At 48.3% G+C, this 20,820-nt stretch overlaps 3 protein-coding genes across 3 annotated transcripts in view; 1 reads left to right on the top strand and 2 right to left on the bottom strand.

Annotated features, from left to right (window-relative positions):
* The window catches only part of LOC125428885 (zinc finger protein 271-like), a 1,035,007-nt gene that overhangs the window by 230,166 nt on the left and 784,021 nt on the right, over positions 1-20,820 (bottom strand). The gene's annotated exons all lie outside the window — the stretch shown is intronic.
* LOC125428532 (zinc finger BED domain-containing protein 6-like) lies at positions 788-8,274 on the bottom strand. The gene is made up of 4 exons (XM_048488759.1): positions 8,187-8,274; positions 5,869-6,614; positions 4,637-4,763; positions 788-3,621 (listed from the first exon to the last, which is right to left on the bottom strand). The coding sequence occupies exons 2-4, from the start codon at positions 6,586-6,588 to the stop codon at positions 911-913; spliced, it is 3,558 nt and encodes a 1,185-aa protein (XP_048344716.1). The 5' UTR covers positions 6,589-6,614; positions 8,187-8,274; the 3' UTR covers positions 788-910.
* On the top strand, positions 8,709-20,160 carry LOC125428659 (zinc finger protein 397-like). Its single transcript, XM_048489145.1, has 4 exons — positions 8,709-8,816; positions 12,949-13,964; positions 15,116-15,224; positions 17,078-20,160. Exons 2-4 carry the CDS (start codon positions 13,167-13,169, stop codon positions 18,094-18,096), a joined length of 1,926 nt encoding a protein of 641 aa, XP_048345102.1. The 5' UTR covers positions 8,709-8,816; positions 12,949-13,166; the 3' UTR covers positions 18,097-20,160.

Below are 20,820 nucleotides of genomic sequence, written 5' to 3'. Positions count from 1 at the left end.
CATCGTTGGCCCTTGTTTGAACCCGAACGGGAATCTACCAGGGTAGCTATGCAGAGGCAGGGAATAGCAAACCACCTCTGATAGTCTCTTGCCTTGAAAACCCCTAAGCAAGCTGCAAGTTGACAGCACTTTACACAGACACAGTAAGAATGGCTATGGTCTTAGCACAGCAATACTGGCAACCAGAGGCATTCCTCCCATTGGGCAAAGTGGGCAGTTGCCCTGGGCGCCACCTTGTGGGGGGCGCAAAAACTGCAGGTTCATCTGTGGGATTTTTGGCCTGCAGATGGCGCAGTTTTTAGGCTAGGAGCACCAAAATTTCAGGGATTTTTCAGGGAGACTATCCAGATGATATCATTCAGGTTTGGTGAGGTTTGGTTCAGGGAGTCCAAAGTTATGGACTCCCAAAGGGAGTGCCTCATCCCCCATTGTTTCAAAGGGAGCTAATAGGAGATGGGGGCTACACCTTTGAGGGTCGATAACTTTGGACCCCCTGAACCAAACTTCACCAAACCTGGGTGGTATCATGATTACAGTTTCATGAAGATACTTGGAAATTTTGGTGCTGCTATCTTAATAATTTCCCCAGATTTTCCTTTTAAATCCACCCCCATCCTGCCAATGCTTGTTTTCTTTATTTCTTTTATTGTCTCAATGTCTAATAAAGGTTATTATTACTATTTTGAAAGCATTTTGAAAATGTTTTCAAAAAAATATTTCTGCTGTGTTCAGATTTGTGAGTTGGGGCATGTTCTATAATGTGATGGTGACTTTGAAACGACCTGGTGGAAAAAATTTTTTGTTTGGTCACGGTGGGGGAGGGTGGCTGCCCATGGGGGGGGCACCAAACTCAGGTTTTGCCCAGGGCTCCAGTTTGCCTAGGTATGCCACTGCTGGCAACTGAGTCCAGTCAAATACAGTGTTCCTCATCAAAAACTGTTTTCTGGAGCAACGGCCTGGCGTCCTCATCATCTGAAAACTCAGCCTCCTCCAACTCTTGTTCACAGTCTCTCTCCACATCCTTGCAAAGTTTCTCAAAAATGCCAGCAGGCCCAGACACGGGGTCCTTGGGCAACCACTCTCCGTTCATTCGGATAAAACAAAGAACATTCACGTCTTGAATGGTGAGCCTGCTCCGTCCCTCGCTGCCAATGTTCCCTGCTGCGAGGAAGAGCCTCTCTGAAAATACGCTGGTTGGAGGACACGCCAGGTACCTCACCGCTACAATGTAAAGGGAGGGCCAGACGTGCCGCTTCCTCTCCCAGTACTTGGCAGGGTCACTGCCAGGTTCGCAAAACTCTCCCACCTCGTCCCTCCGATAGGCATCCAGTTCTTGCTTTGCGGCGGCAGCAGCCTTCGAACGCCGGCGTTGGGCCCGTTGCTGCACAGCCGGTCGCGTGATACCAACTCGATTTGCGTGCTGGAGCCACCAGTCTTTGAAGGAGTGTGTTGAGGTTGCGGGTGGGAGGGATCCGCTGGGCCCAGGCTGGGTCATGGACAAGGAATGCAGCTCCTCCTCAGTGTCCTCCTTGCTGGACCCGAATTTCTTGGCGCACACCTCCGCTATCTCCCCCAGGACATGATCTTCCACCTCTTCCATTTTTCTCTGCAACTGCCCCTCAGTCCCCCCGACATAGGTGTGGAAGGTGTCTCTGAACCGGGGGTCGAGGAAGCTGGCGGTCAAGTAGGTGACATTTGCCCTGACTGCTTTCAAGTGCCTGTTTGTCTGGAAGTAGAACAGCAGGTCTGTGGACACAGTATAGGACGGCGTCCCGTCCCGCGCAGTGTGGCTGATGTCCTGCAGTAGTACTTCTACGAGCCGCAGCATCGGCAGCACCTGGCCCAGCGTGGCACTTTCCTGGCTGAGCATCTGCGTCGCTTCTTGAAAGGGTCCCAGAACAGAAATCACATCTTTGATCAGTTCCCATTGGCCAGGGCTTAAGTGAAGCTCGCTGCAGCCCTCAAAATACTCTGTGATTGCCTGCCGCTGTTCGTGAAGCCTCTCCAGCATATGGAGTGTGGTATTCCACCGGGTGGCCACGTCCTGGACAAGTCGGCGCTTTGGCACGTTGCAGTGCTGCTGGATGTCTCGGAGGTGAGCCTGTGCGGTGGCAGAGTGTCGGAAGTGGTTGCAAATGGCTCGGGCTGTTTCCAACGTGGTGCTCAGCTCCTCGCTGCATTTTGCGAGCCCCCCCTTGACAACGAGGTTCAGGCAATGGGCCGTGCAAGGTATGTGCTTCAGACCCCGGTCCCTAAGTGCTTTGACAAGGTCAGCAGCATTGTCTGAAGCCGTGTTGCAAGGTTTGATGCCGAGGGGGGTGAGCCAGTCCTCCAGAACTGACTGCAGTTTCTGGCCAACGGTCCCAGCTGTGTGTATGTGGCCAAAGCCAGACATGTCTAGCACGGCCTTATGGCGGACAAGACACCCAGCTGGGTCATGCACCATCCAGTGTCCGGTCACTGACATGTAATCTTGGACCTGGCAGCTGGTCCAGATGTCAGCAGTCAGATGCACAGTCCCGCCAATGCACTCTTTCAGTTCCTTCTTGAGAGCATCCTTGATACTAACTGCCAGAGCGGGAATGGCAGAAGCAGAGAAGTAGTTCTTCCCGGGCACTCTCCATTGTGGGACACAGCGATGCAGGAACTCCCGAAATGCCGGTTCACCGACGAGGGAGCAGGGCTGCATGCTCTTGGCGAGGAACTCCGCCAGCCACTGGTTGTGCTCCATTGCCAGTGGGTCACTAGGGGCCCAAATCTGCTCCTTGGCGACAGTCTCGTGCAGGGTCGACTGAGACGAGGCTCCAGCAGTAGGCGAGGGAGTTGGAGGCAGAGCAACCGAGGCCTCAGGGGACATGGCAGAGATAGTAAAGGGAGAGGAGAAATCAGCAGAGGACTTTGATGGTGCCTTCTTGGGAAGGAGAAGGGGGTGGTGGACAGACATGTGCCGATGCATAGATGTGGTTCCCACCCTGGCGCATCCCCCTTCCTTCCCCAGCCGGAGATGCTGCCTGCAGTGATTGCACACCACTGTGAATTTGTCCGTGGTGTGCGTAAAATGTCCCCACACGTAGGACGACACTTTCCGGCCTCGCTTTGCGGGGTTCGGCACTCCAATAGCCACTGTGTCAGATAGCCGCTTTGCCATTGTGGGTGTGGCACAGGGCACGCCGGAAGTAGGGGAGTCAGTGGTTTTGGTGTCCGTAGTGCCCGTGGTGCTCCTGGTGAAGGACCCCAGGAAGGGGCGCCCGGTGGATGAGAATGGCATGTCGTCCGCTGTGGCATAGTCAGCCAGAAGCTGAGGGTGAGATGTTGTCCAAGGTGGGGTGCCTGGGACGATAACCTCAACTACCTCCTCCTCTTCATCCTCATCATCCCCCACCAACACAGTCTCCTTTGAGTGGCCGAGCGGCTCTTCCTGGGCTTCCTCCCCTGAAGAATCAGTGCTGGAGGCCGAGTGTTCCAAGTCTGGAGATGAAAACTCCATCAGCAGGTCCAGAACTTGGGAATCACTGGTTGAGTGGCAACGAGAGTCTCGGCTGGGGTGCAATGCTTTTTGTATGGACCATGATGTTCTTTGCTGGGAGGATCCTCTACGCACCCACCCTGAATATTTTGTCGCTGTAGTGGAAAACAATAATAATAAAGTCATCCTGAGGAAGCTGTAAAAAGAGACATTAGCCAACTATCACTTACGTCGTGATATTGCATGTTGACGTTTCGTAACTGAAAATGGAACTCCCCCCACTAACAATACCATCAGCACCTTGCTAGCTGGGGTTGTGCAGGCTGGAAATAGGTCTCATTCTATAGGGTGGAAGAATGTAACAACAGTTTGTGTATCATGGCACCAAATCAGTGCTCTTGAGTGTTTTCTGATCTTGGGTTGACTTCGAACCACCAGGCACCAGCATAGAATCCACTGAGCTGCAAGCATGTGACAGAAAGTCATGTGACACCACAGCCAGGTGACAGGAGGAGGAGGAGCTCTACAGGCTCTTAGTCAGAGAGGAGACATTATCAGCACCTCCTGCCGGGCATTAAACTTGGGACCGTCTACATGCAAAGCAGGTGCTCTACCACTAAGTTATGGCCCCTTTCCAGTGACCTCAAGTATAACACATTACTTTCAGTGCTCCCAGGCTTATTAAGTTGGAATATTGGACTGGTAATACCTCCTGCAAAAGTTCTCCTGGGGAACTCTCCAACATCACTAAGCAGTTCCTGTATATGGTTTCTGTGAGAATCTACACTAAAATCCAGGTAATAGGTTAGCGGTGAGCACTCCTTGGCAAGGTAGAAACCTTCAGATGGCCCTTTGTGTGGAAGCCATGCTATTATCCTGAATAAGGCTCTCCAAATTCTAGCAGGTGAGTGTAGAGCTGTAACTCATGCAGAGATGCAACAGGCAGCCTCTACAGGAAGATAGGGCAACCCAGCCAGCACCCCCGGCAATGGGAAATGATCTGGGAGAGACCTGTTGTCTGCTGGTGGCAAAGAAGCACGGCTAGAGCAGGAAATCATACAGAGATGCAATAGCCAGCCACCTCCTCCAAGACAAACCATTTTGGGCTCAAAGGAGCAATCATTTCATTTATTTGGTTGAAACACACAAGTGTGCTAGTTTAAACCTCACCCAGCAAGCTGGCCTCCCTGTCCCCCTCGAGCTTGAACTCCATGGGAAGCGGCAACTCTGTAGTATCAGAAGTATCCTGCTTTGACTTATTGGAATTAGCAGGCATCTCTTCCAAAGTCCTCAGCTTCTGGGGGAAAAAAAGAAAATGAAAAAGCATGAATTATAATTTGCCTCAGGAACCATCGTTTGCCTCAAGACACATGTAATATCCCACACCACTATGGATCCGGGGAGGAGAGAAAACGGGTTACAACTCCCCCGTTGTTACAAAAACATTTCAGCCTGAGCAAAAAGCAGAGGAAAAGATGACACACACAGCAGAAAATGGCAGTTAACGCTAGAACTGATGGTCCAACTTCAGATTGTGGAGGGGAGGGTGAGTGTGAGAAAAGAGCTTGCTGGGTATAGCGGTTTACAATGCCAGACTATACTAAGGTGCATGTTGGATCAAATCCCCACTCTATTGAGACACTCATTGGGTTTCTCGTCATCGTCCATCCTACCTCACAGACTTATCGTCCATCCTACCTCACATCCTACCTCACAGGAGCAGCAGTGGCGTAGGAGGTTAAGAGCTCGTGTATCTAATCTGGAGGAACCGGGTTTGATTCCCAGCTCTGCCGTCTGAGCTGTGGAGGCTTATCTGGAGAATTCAGATTAGCCTGTACACTCCCACACACGACAGCTGGGTGACCTTGGGCTAGTCACAGCTTCTCGGAGCTCTCTCAGCCCCACCTACCTCACAGGGTGTTTGTTGTGAGGGGGGAAGGGCAAGGAGATTGTAAGCCCCTTTGAGTCTCCTGCAGGAGAGAAAGGGGGGATATAAATCCAAACTCTTCTTCTTATTACTGTGAGGTGGGGAAATGTAGGAGGGGAAAATGAGTAATTCTGCCGGACCAAAGTGCGAAAGCGAGGGTAAGGGGTCGCAAGGAAAGCCACACTGGATCAGACCAAAGGCTATCAAGTCCAGCAGTCTGTACACTCAGTGGCCAACCAGGTGCTTCTGGAAAGCTCACAAGGAAGACGACTGGAGCAGCATTGTTCTGACAACATGGCTGCTCTGACGGGTGGACCATATGGCAGTATACCCTGTGAACATCTCTCCTGGTCCTGAGCCACGCCCTTCCCAAATATAAATAGTCAGGAATTTCCTAACCCAGAATCGGCAGCCCTGGTTTTGCTCCTGAGACCAACGAACACACCAGCCATTCAGCAACGTAAAATCTCCTCACCTTTCGCTCTGTTCTTCCAACTTCTCGCAGACCCAGCAAGAAATCCTCAGCCAGAGACACTGCCTTGACACAAGTCACGGGGACATGTTCCTTGACCCACCTCTGCATTTCCTGGGGAAGGATGCTCAGGAACTGTTCCAGGACCACCATCTCTAGGATCTGCTCTTTGGAGCGTCTCTCTGGCCTCAGCCACAGACGGCAAAGCTCCTGGAGCTGGCTCAAGACTTTCTGTGGCCCTTTAGTATCCTGGTAGCAGAACTGCCTGAAGCGCTGGCGCCACATCTCCAGGCGAACGGCATCCTCATCCGCTGCCTCTTCTTTTACTTCCACTGAAGGATCCAGGCATTTGAAAGCCACCTGGTTTTCTCCAGTGTGGCCCGGCTGGGGCTGAGTCATACATTCCCCCCTGGACCACTTGCTGCCATTGCCAATTCCTTTCAAGTAGGCCTGGAACTCCTGAACGTCACTCTTCGACCAAAGGCCCTGAGGCACTTGTGGGTTCTCCCATCCCAACTGAGGGGACTCCACTGTCTTCAGGAACTCCTGCCACTGGGTCTCCCAGCACTGATTTAGACCCTCCCCGGGTTCCTTTTTGATTTGATGCGGTGCTGTCAAAGTCAGGATCCCCCGGACTGTCTCAGCTTGGACCACACGAGGATCTTTTCTGCTGGCCTCAGATTTTCCTTTCGCATCGGGCCCTGCTGGGTCCTGACCTTCCATTTTTGTTTCTAGTTGTGTGTGTTGATCTGGGAAGAAAAGCCAATCTGAGTAAGAGAAAAAGATCGAACACAATGTCCCCTTAAGAACGCTGCGGTAAGGACATCAAAAGTGCTCTCTTTGATCAGACCAGTGGTCCAATCTAGTCTAGAATCCTGTTTCCTAAAGTGGCCAACTAGTTATTCTGGAAGACCAAGAAACCAAGTGTCAAGACCTTCCCCTGATGTCACTTCTTGGCATTTTTCACAAATAGAACAAAGATATTTTTGTATAGGACATCAGTTACATCCACAGTAGACTTCCTCTGATTACGGAGGTTTCCTTTAGTCATCATAGCTAGTAGTAGCCACCGATGCTGCATTTGTCCTTCATAAATCTGACTAACCTGATCTCCTCTCAAAGTTATCTATGCTTGTGGCCATAACTATATCTACTTGCAACAAGTTCTACCATTTAATTACTCAAGATATTGCAATGCAGCCATGATTGTGTAGTGATTAGAGTGCTGGACTACAATCTAGGACAGGGGTCTGCAACCTGTGGCTCTCCAGATGTTCATGGACTACAATTCCTATCAGCCCCTGCCAGCATGGCCAATTGTAGTCCATGAACATCTGAAGTTATAGTTCATGAACATCTGGAGAGCCACAGGTTGCAGACCCCTGATCTAGGAGATCCAGGTCTGAATCCCCTCTCAGCCATGGAAGCTGGCTGGGTGATCTTCAGCCAGTCATGCAGACACTCAGCATAATCTACCTCACAGGGTTGCTGTGAGGATAGAATGCAAACAGGAAAATGTTATGAATCATCATGGGTCCCTATTTTGGGGGGGGAGAGAGAAATGGGTTAAAAATGAAGTAAATAAATAAAGACATTTCAATAGTGATGTGAGTGATTTAGAGCTCCTATCTCACCACTTGTTAACCAGTCTTCACCAGAGTTCATTCCATTCCATAGCCTTTATCAGCATCCCGTAAGTATTAACAACACATAGATCACAAAAAAATAGGGTTGCATAGTTTAAAAATGAGTTATAAAACTCCGACATACAAAATTATTAAAAGAAAAAAGGAAATAAACCCATCAAATCAGTCCTGGAATCACTAAAAAATATGGAAACGGTAGTAAAAAGTCCTATAGATCATAGGCATGCTGGCAGGGGATGATGGGAACTGTAGTCCATAACATCTGGAGGGCCGCGAATTTGACACCTGTGCTATAGATTAACACCACAACAAAGTTCGATGGCTGCTTGCAAGAAACTGGCTACGTCTTCACATATGGTTGGATTAGAAGCGCTTATTAAACAAGATACCTTTAGAAAAGCAGGAAGTCCCAACCGTATATTTTAAAATGGGGTTTTTATATTTCTCACAGTTCACATCATAAAAAGGACAGTTTAAAAAGTGCGTTGCTGTCTCAACACCACCCACCCTACAGGGACATATCCTCTCTTCCCGAGGGACATTATAAAACCTTCCATGCACCAACACCAGAGTCTAGGAATTCTTTCCTGCAGAAATTTTTTCTCTCGCCTTTCCTACTATTCAGTTCCTCTCCGTTATTCTCATCTTTCCCAGCCCTCCCCCAGTTTTACTCACCTTTTCCAAATTTCTGGCACCCTTTTGAAGTTTCTCCTGGGAATTTGCACCCCAACTGCCCCAGCTGACAAGCCCCATGCAAACTGCTGGTGCTTGCCAAACAAATATGAAGATGCAGGAGCAGGAAAAGGAAACCGGTGTGACCAAAAACACTCTCATGCACATATTTGCTTACCGTTCCAGGGCTTATCTAGGCATCTCAGGTCGAACAGCTTAACTGTATTATTTCCGTTCAAAGCAAAGAGACCCAATGGAGCAACCAGATCCTAAGCAGAAAGGGAAGGATGAATGGGACTTTAATATAGCTAATGATTTGGAGGTGCCAGAATTCATGGTTGCATGATGGAAACCACGCCTTCTTACGCCGTAACAGGATCTCCTCTTTTCCTCCCTTCAATGGCAGATTTGAACACTTGGGCATTCAACTGAAAAAAAGCTTCATTTCCTTCCAAGGGGTTAAAGCAATAGAAATCTGCTTGCTAGAAAAGCCCAGGGCTCTTGGGGAGGATTTAAATGCTAGACGCACCTTCCTGTTCGGCTCTGCCTATCTTGGGCTTTTGAATTTCTCAGGAGTAGTGCCGTTGGGGAGGAGGGACTGATAGATTTTCCCCTGGGAGAAGAAATGCTCAGGTGAGCTGGTTTTTTTTTTTTTTTGGTGCAATTAGGAGGATTTAAAGAAATTGTAAGGCGGGGGGGAGGGAGCGTGTCAGAGGAGCACCAATCGCATGCAGGTTTTAATTCCCAGAGGTTAATGCATGTTGTAAGTGTATCTGGTCTATCTTTATTTGTGGTTGCAGCCGGCCTCGTTGTAAATACAAATCTGCATTTTGCAAAGAACACCCCGAGGCAAATGCGTTGTGACGCCGGAGTTGCCCACTCTTCTCCACTGCCCTTTTGGAGCGGTGCTTGTTCGCGGTGCATTTGATCTATTGTAACACGGATGGAGACACTGGCAGCCGCCTTGATTTCTGCAGCTTTTGAAAACTAGACACTTCACTCCGGCCAAAATACAACTGCTAGCATGTTATGTGAGGCCGGCCGAAAGTATCACATCCCCCCCCTAGTTAAAAGGAACTTCACCGGCTTCCTAGGTTTCATCCAGGTTTAGCATCCTGATTTGTAAAGGGTTAACTAGTTCTAGTTAAGTTACACACCTGTATTTGGACCTCTTGGGTAATGTAGGGTTGCCAGCTCTGGCCTGGGAAATTCCTGGAGATTTGGGGTGGGGGGGTGGGGTGGGGGGTGCCTGCAGAAAAGGAAACCTGGTGAGGAATTTCATCTGGAATTTATGGCATACTGTCATCAGATCTGAGAAGTTAAGCAGGGTCAGCCATGGTTAGTATTTGGATGGGAGAACACCCAGGAAGCCCAGGGCTGCTACACGGAGGCAAGCACCTCTGTTAGTCTCTTGCCTCGAAAACCCTTCTGGGTTGCCGTTCAGCTGCACCTTGATAGCACATTACAGGCACACATAGAATTTGCCCCCTGAATTTGTTAATTTCTCCAGGGGAACTGAACGTGTTAGCCTGGAGATCAGCTGTAGTCTCAGGAGAACTCCAGCCCCCACTTGGAATCATAGAGTTGGAAGAGACCCCAAGGGCCATCATGTCCAACCCCCTGCAGTGCCGGAACACATAATCAAAGCGCTCCTGACAGATGGCCATCCAGCCTCTCTTTAAAAACCTCCAAAGAAGGAGACTCCACCACACTTCAAGGTAGTACATTCCACTGTCAAACAGCCCTTACTGTCAGGAAGGTTTTCCTGATGTTTAGGTGGAATCTCTTTTCCTTCACCTCGAACCCATTACTCCTGGTCTCTGGAGCAGCAGGAAACAAGCTTGCTCCCTCACCAACATGACATCCCTTCCATGATCTAAACATGGCTATCATGTCACCTCTTAACCTTCTCTTCACCAAACTAAACATACCCAGCTCCCTACATCTCTCCTCATAGGGCATGGATTCCAGACCCTTACCATTTTGGTTGCCCTCCTCTGGACCCGTTCCAGCTTGTCAATATCCTTCCTGAACTGCGGTGCCCAGAACTGCACACAATATTCCAGGTGAGGTCTAACCAATGCGGAATAGAGAGGTACAGTTACATCCCTCGATCTAGACACTATGCTCCAATTGATACAGCCCAGAATCGCATTGGCTTTCTTGGCTACCGCATCACATTGCTGACTCAAGTTGGCATTGTTACTAACGAGTTATTTTTTTTAACTCAGGTTCTCAGAATGAGCAGAGCTGGGGGCAGGGGGCAGCACAAGGTCAACAAACTGAGTTTATGCACATAAAGAAATGGCTCAATACATTATAGAATTCATATCCCTGAGTGGGGGGTGGATGTTGCTTGGCTGCAGTGTATGTCCGTGCCCCTGAATGCTAAGGTGCAGTGTAACATTCACACGCTGATAAGAATCCATTAATTTTTCTACTGTATCTTTAGCGTAAAAAACAAAAGCCGTGAAAGATTGGATGTCGCAGGGTAAACAAGAGCAGAAATATATAAAGAAGAGTGGGACTTCAAACTCTGATGCTGAGTAGAAGGGAAAGTGCCGTCAAATCAACCGCTTTGGACCTCGTATTTTTTGTGGGAGCAGTAGCAATGGGAGGTTGTGAAATGTAGGCCTAATCTGGAGGAACCGGTTTTGATCAAATTGGTCGCCTGAGCTTCGTGGAGGCTTCTCTGGGAATTTGGGATTATCTGCACCTGGCCATTGTACTAGCCAAGGTGACCTTTGGGCTAGTCAAGGCTTCTCGGAGCTTTCCCAGCCCCAACTTACCCTGCCAGGGTGTTTGCTGTTAGGGGAAAAGGGCAAGGAGATTGTAAGCCCCTTTGAGTCTCCTACAGGAGAGAAAGGGGGGATATAAATCCAAAACTCCTCCTACTCTTCTTCTTCTTCTTCATCATCATCATCATCATCATCATGATGGCAGGAGATAAACGTAGGTGGTTTGCTATTGGCTGCCTCTGTGTAGTGGACTTCCTTCCTTCTCATCCTAGTACTAACCAGGGTTGACCCTGTTTAACTTACCTGATCTGATGATATCAGGCTAGCCTGGGCCATCCAGGAACGGGCCCTAAAGCATGTAGTCAGGGAGCAAAGCAAGAAGAATGTTGTTGCTCCCCACTGTGTTTACATTTCCTATGCCTAGATACGTTGTGTGTATACAGACACTAGCCCCGTTCACGTGCTGATTAAGCCTGCATGTGTGTTGCAAGGTATTGCAACAACCTGTTTTGTAAGAAAAAAAAGCCAGTGTGGTATTTCACTTTTATGGTGAACCCCAAATGGGAACAATATCCAGATATATATGGGGTTTTAAACACACATTCTGCTGCATGTGCGTTGAATGTAAGAACTGAGAATTACTCAGTGCCCATATAAAGGAAAATCAAATGTACACTGTACACAAACTGTAAATGCGTTCAGTGAACAGTGCTGCTATTACTGTATTGTCGAAGGCTTTCACGGCCGGATTCAACTGGTTCTGGTGGGTTTTCCAGGCTGTGTGGTCGTAGTCCGGTGGATCTTGTTCCTGACGTTTCGCCTGCATCTGTGGCTGGCATCTTCAGAGGTGTATCACAGAGGGAAGTCTGTTACTGGGATACAGTGTGTTATCTGGGATACAGATACAGTTATAAGAGAAGGCTGGACACAGTGTATAACAGACTTCTCTCTGTGATACACCTCTGAAGATGCCAGTCGCAGATGCAGGCGAAACCTTAGGAACAAGATCCACCAGACCACGGCCACACAGCCCGGAAAACCCACCAGAACCAGTGCTGTTATTAGGCTCTTATACATGTGATGGGGGTGAGGTGGATTTGTGTCAAATCCAGGATGTTTTCTTTCACTAGTGGCATGATCTTGGATTCAAGCAAGAGACAAAACAAAACAGAGACTTGCCTTGAAATTACACAACATCCTTTCTTTGCAGGCAATTCAGATTTTTATCATGTTCTGATGATCTTGGATCTTAGTTGGATCCTGGAAGATTCTCTTTTGGTACTTTATGGCTTGAGTGTACTCTGTTATCATACTGCTGTTTCAAATTGTCAGGGGCCCTTAAGTAGTTAAGTAACACTGAAAGGTAGGATATAAATACCTAATAAATAAATTGCCCACTCATTAGGGATAAAGTTCCATCATAAAAGAGATAATTGGACCTAGATATGAGACCTGCTTCCCCCTTTCCTGAGAACTTCAGAATAACTGGGTTTAGAGGAAGGGGCCAGTTGTACTGAAAGCTGAAGCATATCATATCCCCTAAGGCAGTGGTGGCAAACCTTTGGCACTCCAGATGTTATGGACTACAATTCCCACCAGCCCCTGCCAGCACAGCCCAGTGGCCAAGTGCTGGCGATTGAATGATGGGAATACCAGGTCCGAAGGGTCATCTGGAGTGCTACAAAGGTTAACCACTAAAGAACTAGTGATTAGCTTCGGTTGAATACAGCCATCTGATTGGTTGGTAACCCTTCTGTGTCCAGTCAATCCAAGTCATACATTTCCTGTCAAAAATCTTGGCCATCATTACCTAAGCTTTTGCCCTTCCTTTCAATTTTCCCACCTATCTTCTCACACCTAATTCTCTGAACTCATGTTGTCAGTAATTCCCACTGCTACCTGCCAGAACCAAATGGCCGCTGTGGTCTTGGTTCCTGCCTGAAGGAAGTTTTGTCTGCTTTGGGTAAAAATGCCACTGCAAGCGTACACTTTATTTTTCTCACACTGTTTTCTTTTCTTTCCCTCAGGAAGAGTCCCTTCTTGTTGCTTAAGTATCTCACACAGCTACTTTGTTGTTTAGCAATCCCTACATCCTAAAAAGAAAAAAAAAACATTTGGTGGGAAACAAGTCTATTTATTGACCACAACATAAGGGCAAAAAAAATCTCCTCAACACTTCTATGAAAGGTTGGTTTGAAGGAAGACAGTTCCAATCGAAGGCCGAGCTCTGTCTATTTGAGAGAAAATGGCTGATGGAACAGCGGTTTGCCTCCAAAAACGGGCTGCACGAAAGCGTCCAGAGGTGAAAATGGAAGAGAGCAACCCAACAGCTTCCAGACTAACCGAAGGAGCGGAAAGATCTGGAAGATCCCCTCGCATCATTCAAGTCGGGACCATCCGGGAGCTTCTCAACTGGGCCGCACCACTGGAAGTGAAAGAGGAAGCCGACGAAGGGTTATCACAGCGGTGGGAAGCCCAGTGGCAGGAGTTCCTCAAGGCCCTGCAGTCCCCTCAGTTGGGGTGGGGAAGCCCACAGTTGATGGAGGATGCCGCGCTCTGGGGGGATAACAAGGCCTTCTTCGCCTCTTTTGAGCGACTGGCTGCCACCTGCCAGTTGCCCCGTCGGGAGTGGCTGGCCCGCTTGCTGCCTGTCTTGAGTCGAGAGGCCAAAGAGGCGTACAGCAACCTCAGCCTTCGAGACCGCGGGGAATACACCAAGGTCAAAGCGGCCATTTTGCGTGTGGATGCCGTCAAGATGGAGACGCAGCGTCTGCGCTTCCGACAGTTCCGCTACCATGAGATGAAGGGGCCCCGGGACGCATGCAGCCAGCTCCGCAAACTCTGCCACGGTTGGCTGAAGCCGGAGAAGCGGACCAAGGAGCAGATCCTAGACCTGCTGGTCCTTGAGCAGTTCTTGACTGTTCTGCCCAAGGAGATCCAGAGCTGGGTCAGGGAGCATGATCCAGAAACCTGCGCTCAAGCAGTGCCGCTGGCAGAGGATTTCCTGCTGAGGCGGCGAGAGGCTGAAAGGAAGGAGAAACAGGCAGGTTCCTTTTCCATCCTGACAGCGAGGCCCAGACTGAGGGCTTTGTTTATGCCCCGAGTAAAATATTTCAGAATCCTGCTTGTCGTTCTTTGTGTGTATTTAGCCACCTTGGAAATGGGGGGAATGACATTTTGGATTGAGATTCATAATCCTTCAAATAAATAAATTGGAGGTTTGGATTGAGAGCAACTGAGAATCAGTTTCCCTTCCCCTCCCTTATGGCAGCTATATTAAACGAAAATTTGTTGTATTAGATCAGGGGTCTGAAGTCCATGAATGTCTGGAGAGCCGCAGGTTGCAGACCCCTGTATTAGATAGATGCTGCCAGTGTTTTTAGCTATCCATTTTTATCGCACCCTTTCTCAAGGGAGCTCGGGGTGACCCACATGGTTCTCCCCTCCTCTTCTTTATTTTCACAACAACAACAACCCTGTGAAGTAGGCTAGGCTGAGAGACAGAGTGTCACCTACGTCATCCAGTATGCTTCATGGCTCAGCAACGATTTGAACCCAAGGCTCTGTAGTCTTAGTTTGACACTCTTAAGTCCTACAACTATTTGCTCTCTGGGGTGTTGCATGGTTTCCGGGCTGCATGGCCATGTTCTAGTAGCAATTTCTCTTGCATCTGCATCTGTGGCGGGCATCTTCAGAGAATCCGATTGTAATAAAACGAGTGGAGTGTATATACCTGTGGAATGTCCAGGTATTTGCTCTCTGATAATATCTGTGGTGATTTGTAGAGACTATCAAAAATCAAAATAACAGGATTCTCTGAAGATGCCAGCCACAGATGCAGGCGAAACATCAGGAGAAAATGCTACTGGAACACGGCCATACAACCCAGAAAACCCCACAACACCCTAATTTGTTCACGATTTCTTAATTCTTCATTACCCCCCGCCCCCCACTGTTAATTTATCTTTTTCACAATGTCACATGTAGTTTTCCCCTTCCCTGTAACACAGAACAGATATTAATTTTAAGTGATGAAACTGATTATGAAGATCTCATTTCCTCATTGCTGATATTGTTAAGATCTCGTTCGAAAACTGGGCCGTTAAAGGCTTTAACAAATTAATTACAGGTTCTACTTGTTTTGAATTGCGCTTTAAAAACAAACACTGTTAGATCCTTTTATGTCTCTTGCAGAGGCTGGAGACCAGAGTGGTGAATTGGCCGGAGACGAAGCCATTTCCTGCGGCATCAGGGCTGAAGCAGTTCTGCAAAGTGGCCAAACCAGAAGAAAGCAGAGTTCTAGGTAGGAGCCGGCTATTCCTTCGTCCTTGGAAAGCTTTGAGGCTCCATAACAAAGGTTTAGGACGGCTGCTGTGTGATTCTTAGAAGTCATCAGTGGAAGTTTCCTGATGGAGTGGCTACAAATGTGCTTCTGCTGTTGTAAGATGGATGTCTACAGGCACAGATGTTTTATGTGATGAGAAGGCCCATCCAGTAAGGTGGGATGTAAATGGAGAGGAATAAAACTTTCTAGCTTAACCCTGACTTTCTAGCTTAACCCTGAACAACCAGTCAGGGTTAAGCTAGAAAGTTTTATTCCTCTCCATTTATAACCTTGACTGGTTGGTTTGCATAACCTTGACTGGTTGGTCTGTTCCTTTCTGTCCCACTATATTCAGATGTCACATGCAAACCAGTGTTTGTTTCATGCAAACCAGTATTTGTTCATGGTAAGCATGGATCTGTTTTGTTTTGAGGATCATGTACTGCATCCTTCCCTTTTGTTTTGAGGATCATGTACTGCATCCTTCCCTTTACCCAGATGGAAGACTTCCTGTACCTCTGGTAAACCATGATTTAGAATTCTTGTTTAGTGAGGAAGAAACAAACTCATATTTATTGAAGAACCCACATTTGAACATTCAGTAGAGGGCAGCTTCATGTGTTTATGAGTGTGAGTGCAACAGTTTAAGAAAATATTTGTGCAGAGGAAATTGGCATGTTAGGAAAAAGGCCAAGTGGAACTTTTATCTCATAAAGTTTCATGCATGGAGCAGATTTAGATATTTACCTGCAGTTTGAAGAATGGTATGGCCTAGTTGCATTCATGCCAACCAAGTTAGGCTAGAGGAAGGGGACATGACCTTGGGCAGAATTCCCAGAGCTATTCATTAATATCTTGGGAGGCTGTCCCTGACTCTGCTCCAGTTTCTCATTCTTGCGCCTTAGGAGACATGTTGCAAAGAATGATTGCAAAATCCATAGAGCAATTTCACAATTGAATCCGGGTCTCCACTCATTGGACTGAATCCTATTCCAAAGCAAGTTTTGTTCCATATATCCGAGTCTGTTTCCTGGCACTTCTTGACGGTTTCGTCAGTACTTGGATGGCTTCTTCAAACCCAGAAGTAAACACTTCTGGATTCTCAGAAGTGATCTAGGCAGAGAAATATCTCTGAAAGACTGAATCAGTTACCCTAGTCCCTGATGGTACCCTAGACCTGAATGAGTTCTACAGGGTCTGCAAGACGGAGCTGTTCCACCAGGCTTTTCCATCTTGCCAGCCGGGTTAAATCATCAAGCTGTATTAAGGCCTCCTATGGGTCTAGATAGGGAAGTTGTCATCCTGGTTTCAGGGTTCATTGCTGAAATATTGTTGTTATGATTTTATTGGGTTTTAATTGTATTCTTAATTGAAATGTATTTTATTGTATTTAATGTGGTATGTTGATTGTACACCGCCCTGAGCCCTTTCTGGGAATGGGCGGCCTAGAAATCCATCCTTCCTTCCTTCCTTCCTTCCTTCCATCCTTCCTTCCTTCCTTCCTTCCTTCCTTCCTTCCTTCCTTCCTTCCTTCCTTCCTTCCTTCCTTCCTTCCTTCCTTCCTTCCTTCCTTCCTTCCTTCCTTCCTTCCTTCCTTCCTTCCCTCCCTCCCTCCCTCCCTCCATCCATCCCTCCATCCATCCCTCCCTCCCTCCCTCCCTCCCTCCCTCCCTCCCACCCAAGAGGTAGATGGATAGTATCTTATCTTCTGTGCTCATCTTCAAATTAAATATCGAATCCTCAGAAGTGAGAATGGATTAAACCCTAAACAGGACAGAACTGTGGGAACTCACCACTAGGAAATTTAAAACTTTGCTCCCCTTTCTTTCCAGACAAAGCATGCTCCAGCAGCGACCGTGTGGAAAAAAGAGCAACCCGGAGCACCGAGAACGGGCTGAAGATTCCTAGTAGAGCCCAGCCAGGACAAAGGGCCTTCCAAAGCCCTGACAGCAGGAAAAGTTTGCACTCAAACCAAACGCTCCTTAAGCATCAGAAAAACCACGTTGCCGAGAGTCCTCACCAGTGCTCTGATTGCGGGAAGCGCTTCACTCAGCGTTCGAGCCTGACCATCCACCGGAGGATCCACACCGGAGAGAAGCCGTACCCCTGTCCCCAGTGCGGGAAATGCTTCCGGCAGAGTTCCAACCTTCTCAAACATCAGAGAATCCATTCTGGGGAGAAGCCACACCAGTGCCCAGAATGCGGAAAGTGCTTTGCCCAGCGCTCGAATCTCCTCATCCACCAGAGGACCCACACGGGGGAGATGCCCTACATATGCTCTGAGTGCGGGGCATGCTTTAGCCAGCACCGAGGCCTCGTGACTCATCAGAGAATCCACATGGAAGAGATGCCCTATGGATACGGCTGCCCAGACTGCGGGAAATGTTTCCAGCAAAACTCAGACCTCACTAAACACCTGAGAGTCCACACGGGCGAGAAGCCATACAGCTGCCCCGAGTGTGGGAAGAGCTTCAGCTACAGCTCAAACCTCAGCAAGCACCAGAGAATCCACACGGGCGAGAAGCCGTATCTCTGCAACGTGTGTGGGAAAAGCTTCAGCCACTTGTCGACGAGGAATACGCACCAGCGGGTCCACACAGGGGAACGACCCTACGGCTGTACCGAGTGCGGGAAAAGATTCATTTCCAGCTCCAAACTCACAAGGCACCTGCGAACCCACTCAGGGCACACCCCTTACATCTGCAATGAATGTGGGAGGAGCTTCAGCTCTCACGGCACTCTGACTACACATCAAAGAATCCACTGTGCTGAGAATTACAGCGTGAAAAGTTCTTGGGAGGCTCTGGAGCAGAGGCTGGGTGGCCCTGTAGGCATTGAGTCACCTTTGTGATGGGATGCCACATTCTGTTTAGCCTGTCCTGATCGCGTATGACATTATAGGAAAGGTGCTAGCTCCTAAGGTGTTGGAAGTCTGTGTAATGCAGGCAGGAAGGAGGTAGGAGAGGATGTAGGATTAGTCTGGTGGCTTTGGAAGTAGAGGTAGGGTAGCGAGAAGGCAGGAAGGCAAGGCTTAGATTGCTGGTTAGTTGTAGAACAGAGTAAAAACCCAGTGAGGTAAACACTTCTCACGCTCTTGCCATAGCAAACCTTCCCTGTGCACCAGAGCAAATGTTGTGAGCCTCCCTTTAGCAAAGCATGCCCCCCTCCATGAAACAGAATGATAGCTAACAAGAAACCTCCATGGTTAGAGGCAGTATACCTTTTGAGTCCCAGACGCTGGTGACGAACATGGGAAATATATTACCCTCATGCTCTGCTTAAAAACATCCTGGAAATGCTTAGCTAATCCCAGCTGGCAACAGGTTACTGGATTTAGGCCGCAATCCTAAGAATGCTTTCTTGAAAGTAAGCCCCATTGAATAATATGGGACATTCTTCTGTGTAGACCTGTTCAGAATCGCTCCTTTAGTGATTTATTCTGGTTCCGTGTAGCAGTTCATACCTTTTGAGGGACAGTTGTGCTATTTACGGAGAATTGTACCACATGTCCTGGACAATAAGTGGTCACGTCAGTTTCCAGTCAAGGCAGGGCGACACTTGCCTTCCACCCTCTAAGTCCCAGATTCAATCCGTGTAATTTCCAAATAAACGGGGATTCTTTAATTTCTGGAAATAACTTTCTCTGCCTGAAACAAGGGAGAGGGCAGGAAGAGCATCCTGAGCTAGGTGGACAAATGGCTTTTGTGTTCTTCTTTCGGGCAAGTTTTGATTGGAACCAGACCTGGAATTGATTGGAATTTTTTTAGCCACCCCTCCCCCCAGCATTTCCTACCTAGAGGAGAGATTATAGGTTACAAGAAGGGCCCTTAACTTAGAAGTTCTCCATCTGTACACTTTTCTTGGTTTGAACTCTTTTTTGCAGAGCGCCAAGAAACACAAATGGTGGTTTTCCAGGAGACAGGGCGGCTTCTACCTTTAAGTAAAATCTAAGGTACAATTAAAGGGCAGGAAAAAAACTTCGGTCAAACCCACTGGCAGGAAAATGTCTGCCTTAACTTAGAAGGCAGGCATAAGTTTTCCACACCGTACTGTCCCCGGTATCTCAGTTCAAAAGGATTATAGTTAGCAGGTGCTGAGAAAGACTTTGGAGATCTGTTGCCAGACAGAGGTAGACTGCAGTGAGCTAGAGGGCTCAGTGGGAAAATTCAGCAGCCTCTCATGACAGACATCCTGTTTTGCATGCAGATGATCCCAGGTTTAATCCGCGGCATCTTCAGAGGGTCTCGGTTAGTCTGGCTAAGAAAGGCATGCTTGGAGCGCCCCTGTCAAAAAACATAGAGAGTACTAGACTCAGTATACGACAGCACCAGCCACATTCTGCAGAGATGAATGGCTGTTTTTCCCCCAGGTCAATTCTACACGGTGGGAAAGCCTTATGACATCAGCGAAACACCAAAGGGAATTGTGTGTGTGCAGTCGATAGCATGATAATTGGAGTAGGTAGGAGGACCACCGGGAACACATTTAAAAAGTTCCTGCTCAGAATGGCTGAGTGCCATCCCACCAGGGGACATCCCACCGGGCTTCCTGTCTGAGCAGCCGAGGGAAGCAAGCTTGCATGCTCATAGCTGTCAGTCACTGCTTGCCACTTCAAGCTCGGTCCAGACACATCCACAGCAAAATGAGTGGTCAGGGGTGTAAGGCGGGAAGCTGGGTTTGGCCAATTCAAACTGCAGAAAACTGGTGCTTCAGGGAGAAAGGGTCCTGGTCAGCCATCACAGCTGCTCCTAGTTTTCTACTTGCAGGGAGATTTAAATGCGATAAAAGGCAAAGGCAGTACCCCTGTGCAAGCATCAAGTCATTACTGACCCACGGGAGGATGTTCTAAGACAGCGGTGGCACTCAGAGCCTTTTCTGTGGGCACGCATGCACAAGAGTTTGTCATGTAGGAGGAGTGGAAAATCACCCTTCCCCCCCACACACAGACACACATCTAGGCTGACCTGGGCACAATCCTTTACCTGGGAGTAAGCTCGGTTGCTGGCAATGGGGCTTGCTTCTGAGTAAACGCTCCTAGGGTAGTGATTCACCCATTTGAAGTGTTGCACGATTGCTTCACCAAGCTTACTCCAGAGTAACATGCGCCTCGGAGCCAACTGTTTTTTCTAAATTAAAACCTCAGTATTCAGGTTAAATTGCCGTGTTGGCACTTTGCGGTAAATAAGTGGGTTTTGGGTTGCGATTTGGGCACTCAGTCTCGGAAAGGTTCGCCATCACTGTTATAAGATGATGTTTACTAGGCAGATTTAGTTTACTGGGTGGGTTTGCCTTCCCCAGTCATCTCCGCTTTACCCCCCAGCAATCTGGATACTAATTTGACTGACCTCAGAAGGATGGAAGACTGAGTCAACTCTGAGGCAGCTTCCTAAAACTGACTTTTGTCGGGATTGAACTCAGGTAGTGAGCAGAATTTTGATGGCAGCGCTGCAGTTTAAAATAGGACATCCTCCCGGATATCCCTGCAAGGAGAAAACTAGGAGTTCCAGTGTGATTCACTGGAGCATTTGCCACAAATTGTACATAGCTGTGTTGGCCCATGAATAAATTCTAAAAC

The sequence above is a fragment of the Sphaerodactylus townsendi genome, linkage group LG03, assembly GCF_021028975.2.
Source record: "Sphaerodactylus townsendi isolate TG3544 linkage group LG03, MPM_Stown_v2.3, whole genome shotgun sequence".
Classification (NCBI taxonomy): Eukaryota; Metazoa; Chordata; class Lepidosauria; order Squamata; family Sphaerodactylidae; genus Sphaerodactylus; species Sphaerodactylus townsendi.
Note: the sequence above shows the minus strand (reverse complement) of the source record. Positions and strands in the feature narration are given on the sequence as shown.

Coding starts and splice junctions, on each gene's coding strand:
- LOC125428532 (XM_048488759.1), bottom strand. CDS start 6,588: ATGGAAGGTCAGGACCCAGCAGGGCCCGATGCGAAAGGAAAATCTGAG. Junction 4,764..5,868: donor TTGGAAGAACAGAGCGAAAG/GTGAGGAGATTT, acceptor TTTTTCCCCCAG/AAGCTGAGGACTTTGGAAGA. Junction 3,622..4,636: donor CAGGGAGGCCAGCTTGCTGG/GTGAGGTTTAAA, acceptor TTTCCACTACAG/CGACAAAATATTCAGGGTGG.
- LOC125428659 (XM_048489145.1), top strand. CDS start 13,167: ATGGCTGATGGAACAGCGGTTTGCCTCCAAAAACGGGCTGCACGAAAG. Junction 13,965..15,115: donor CTGAAAGGAAGGAGAAACAG/GCAGGTTCCTTT, acceptor TGTCTCTTGCAG/AGGCTGGAGACCAGAGTGGT. Junction 15,225..17,077: donor AGAAGAAAGCAGAGTTCTAG/GTAGGAGCCGGC, acceptor CTTTCTTTCCAG/ACAAAGCATGCTCCAGCAGC.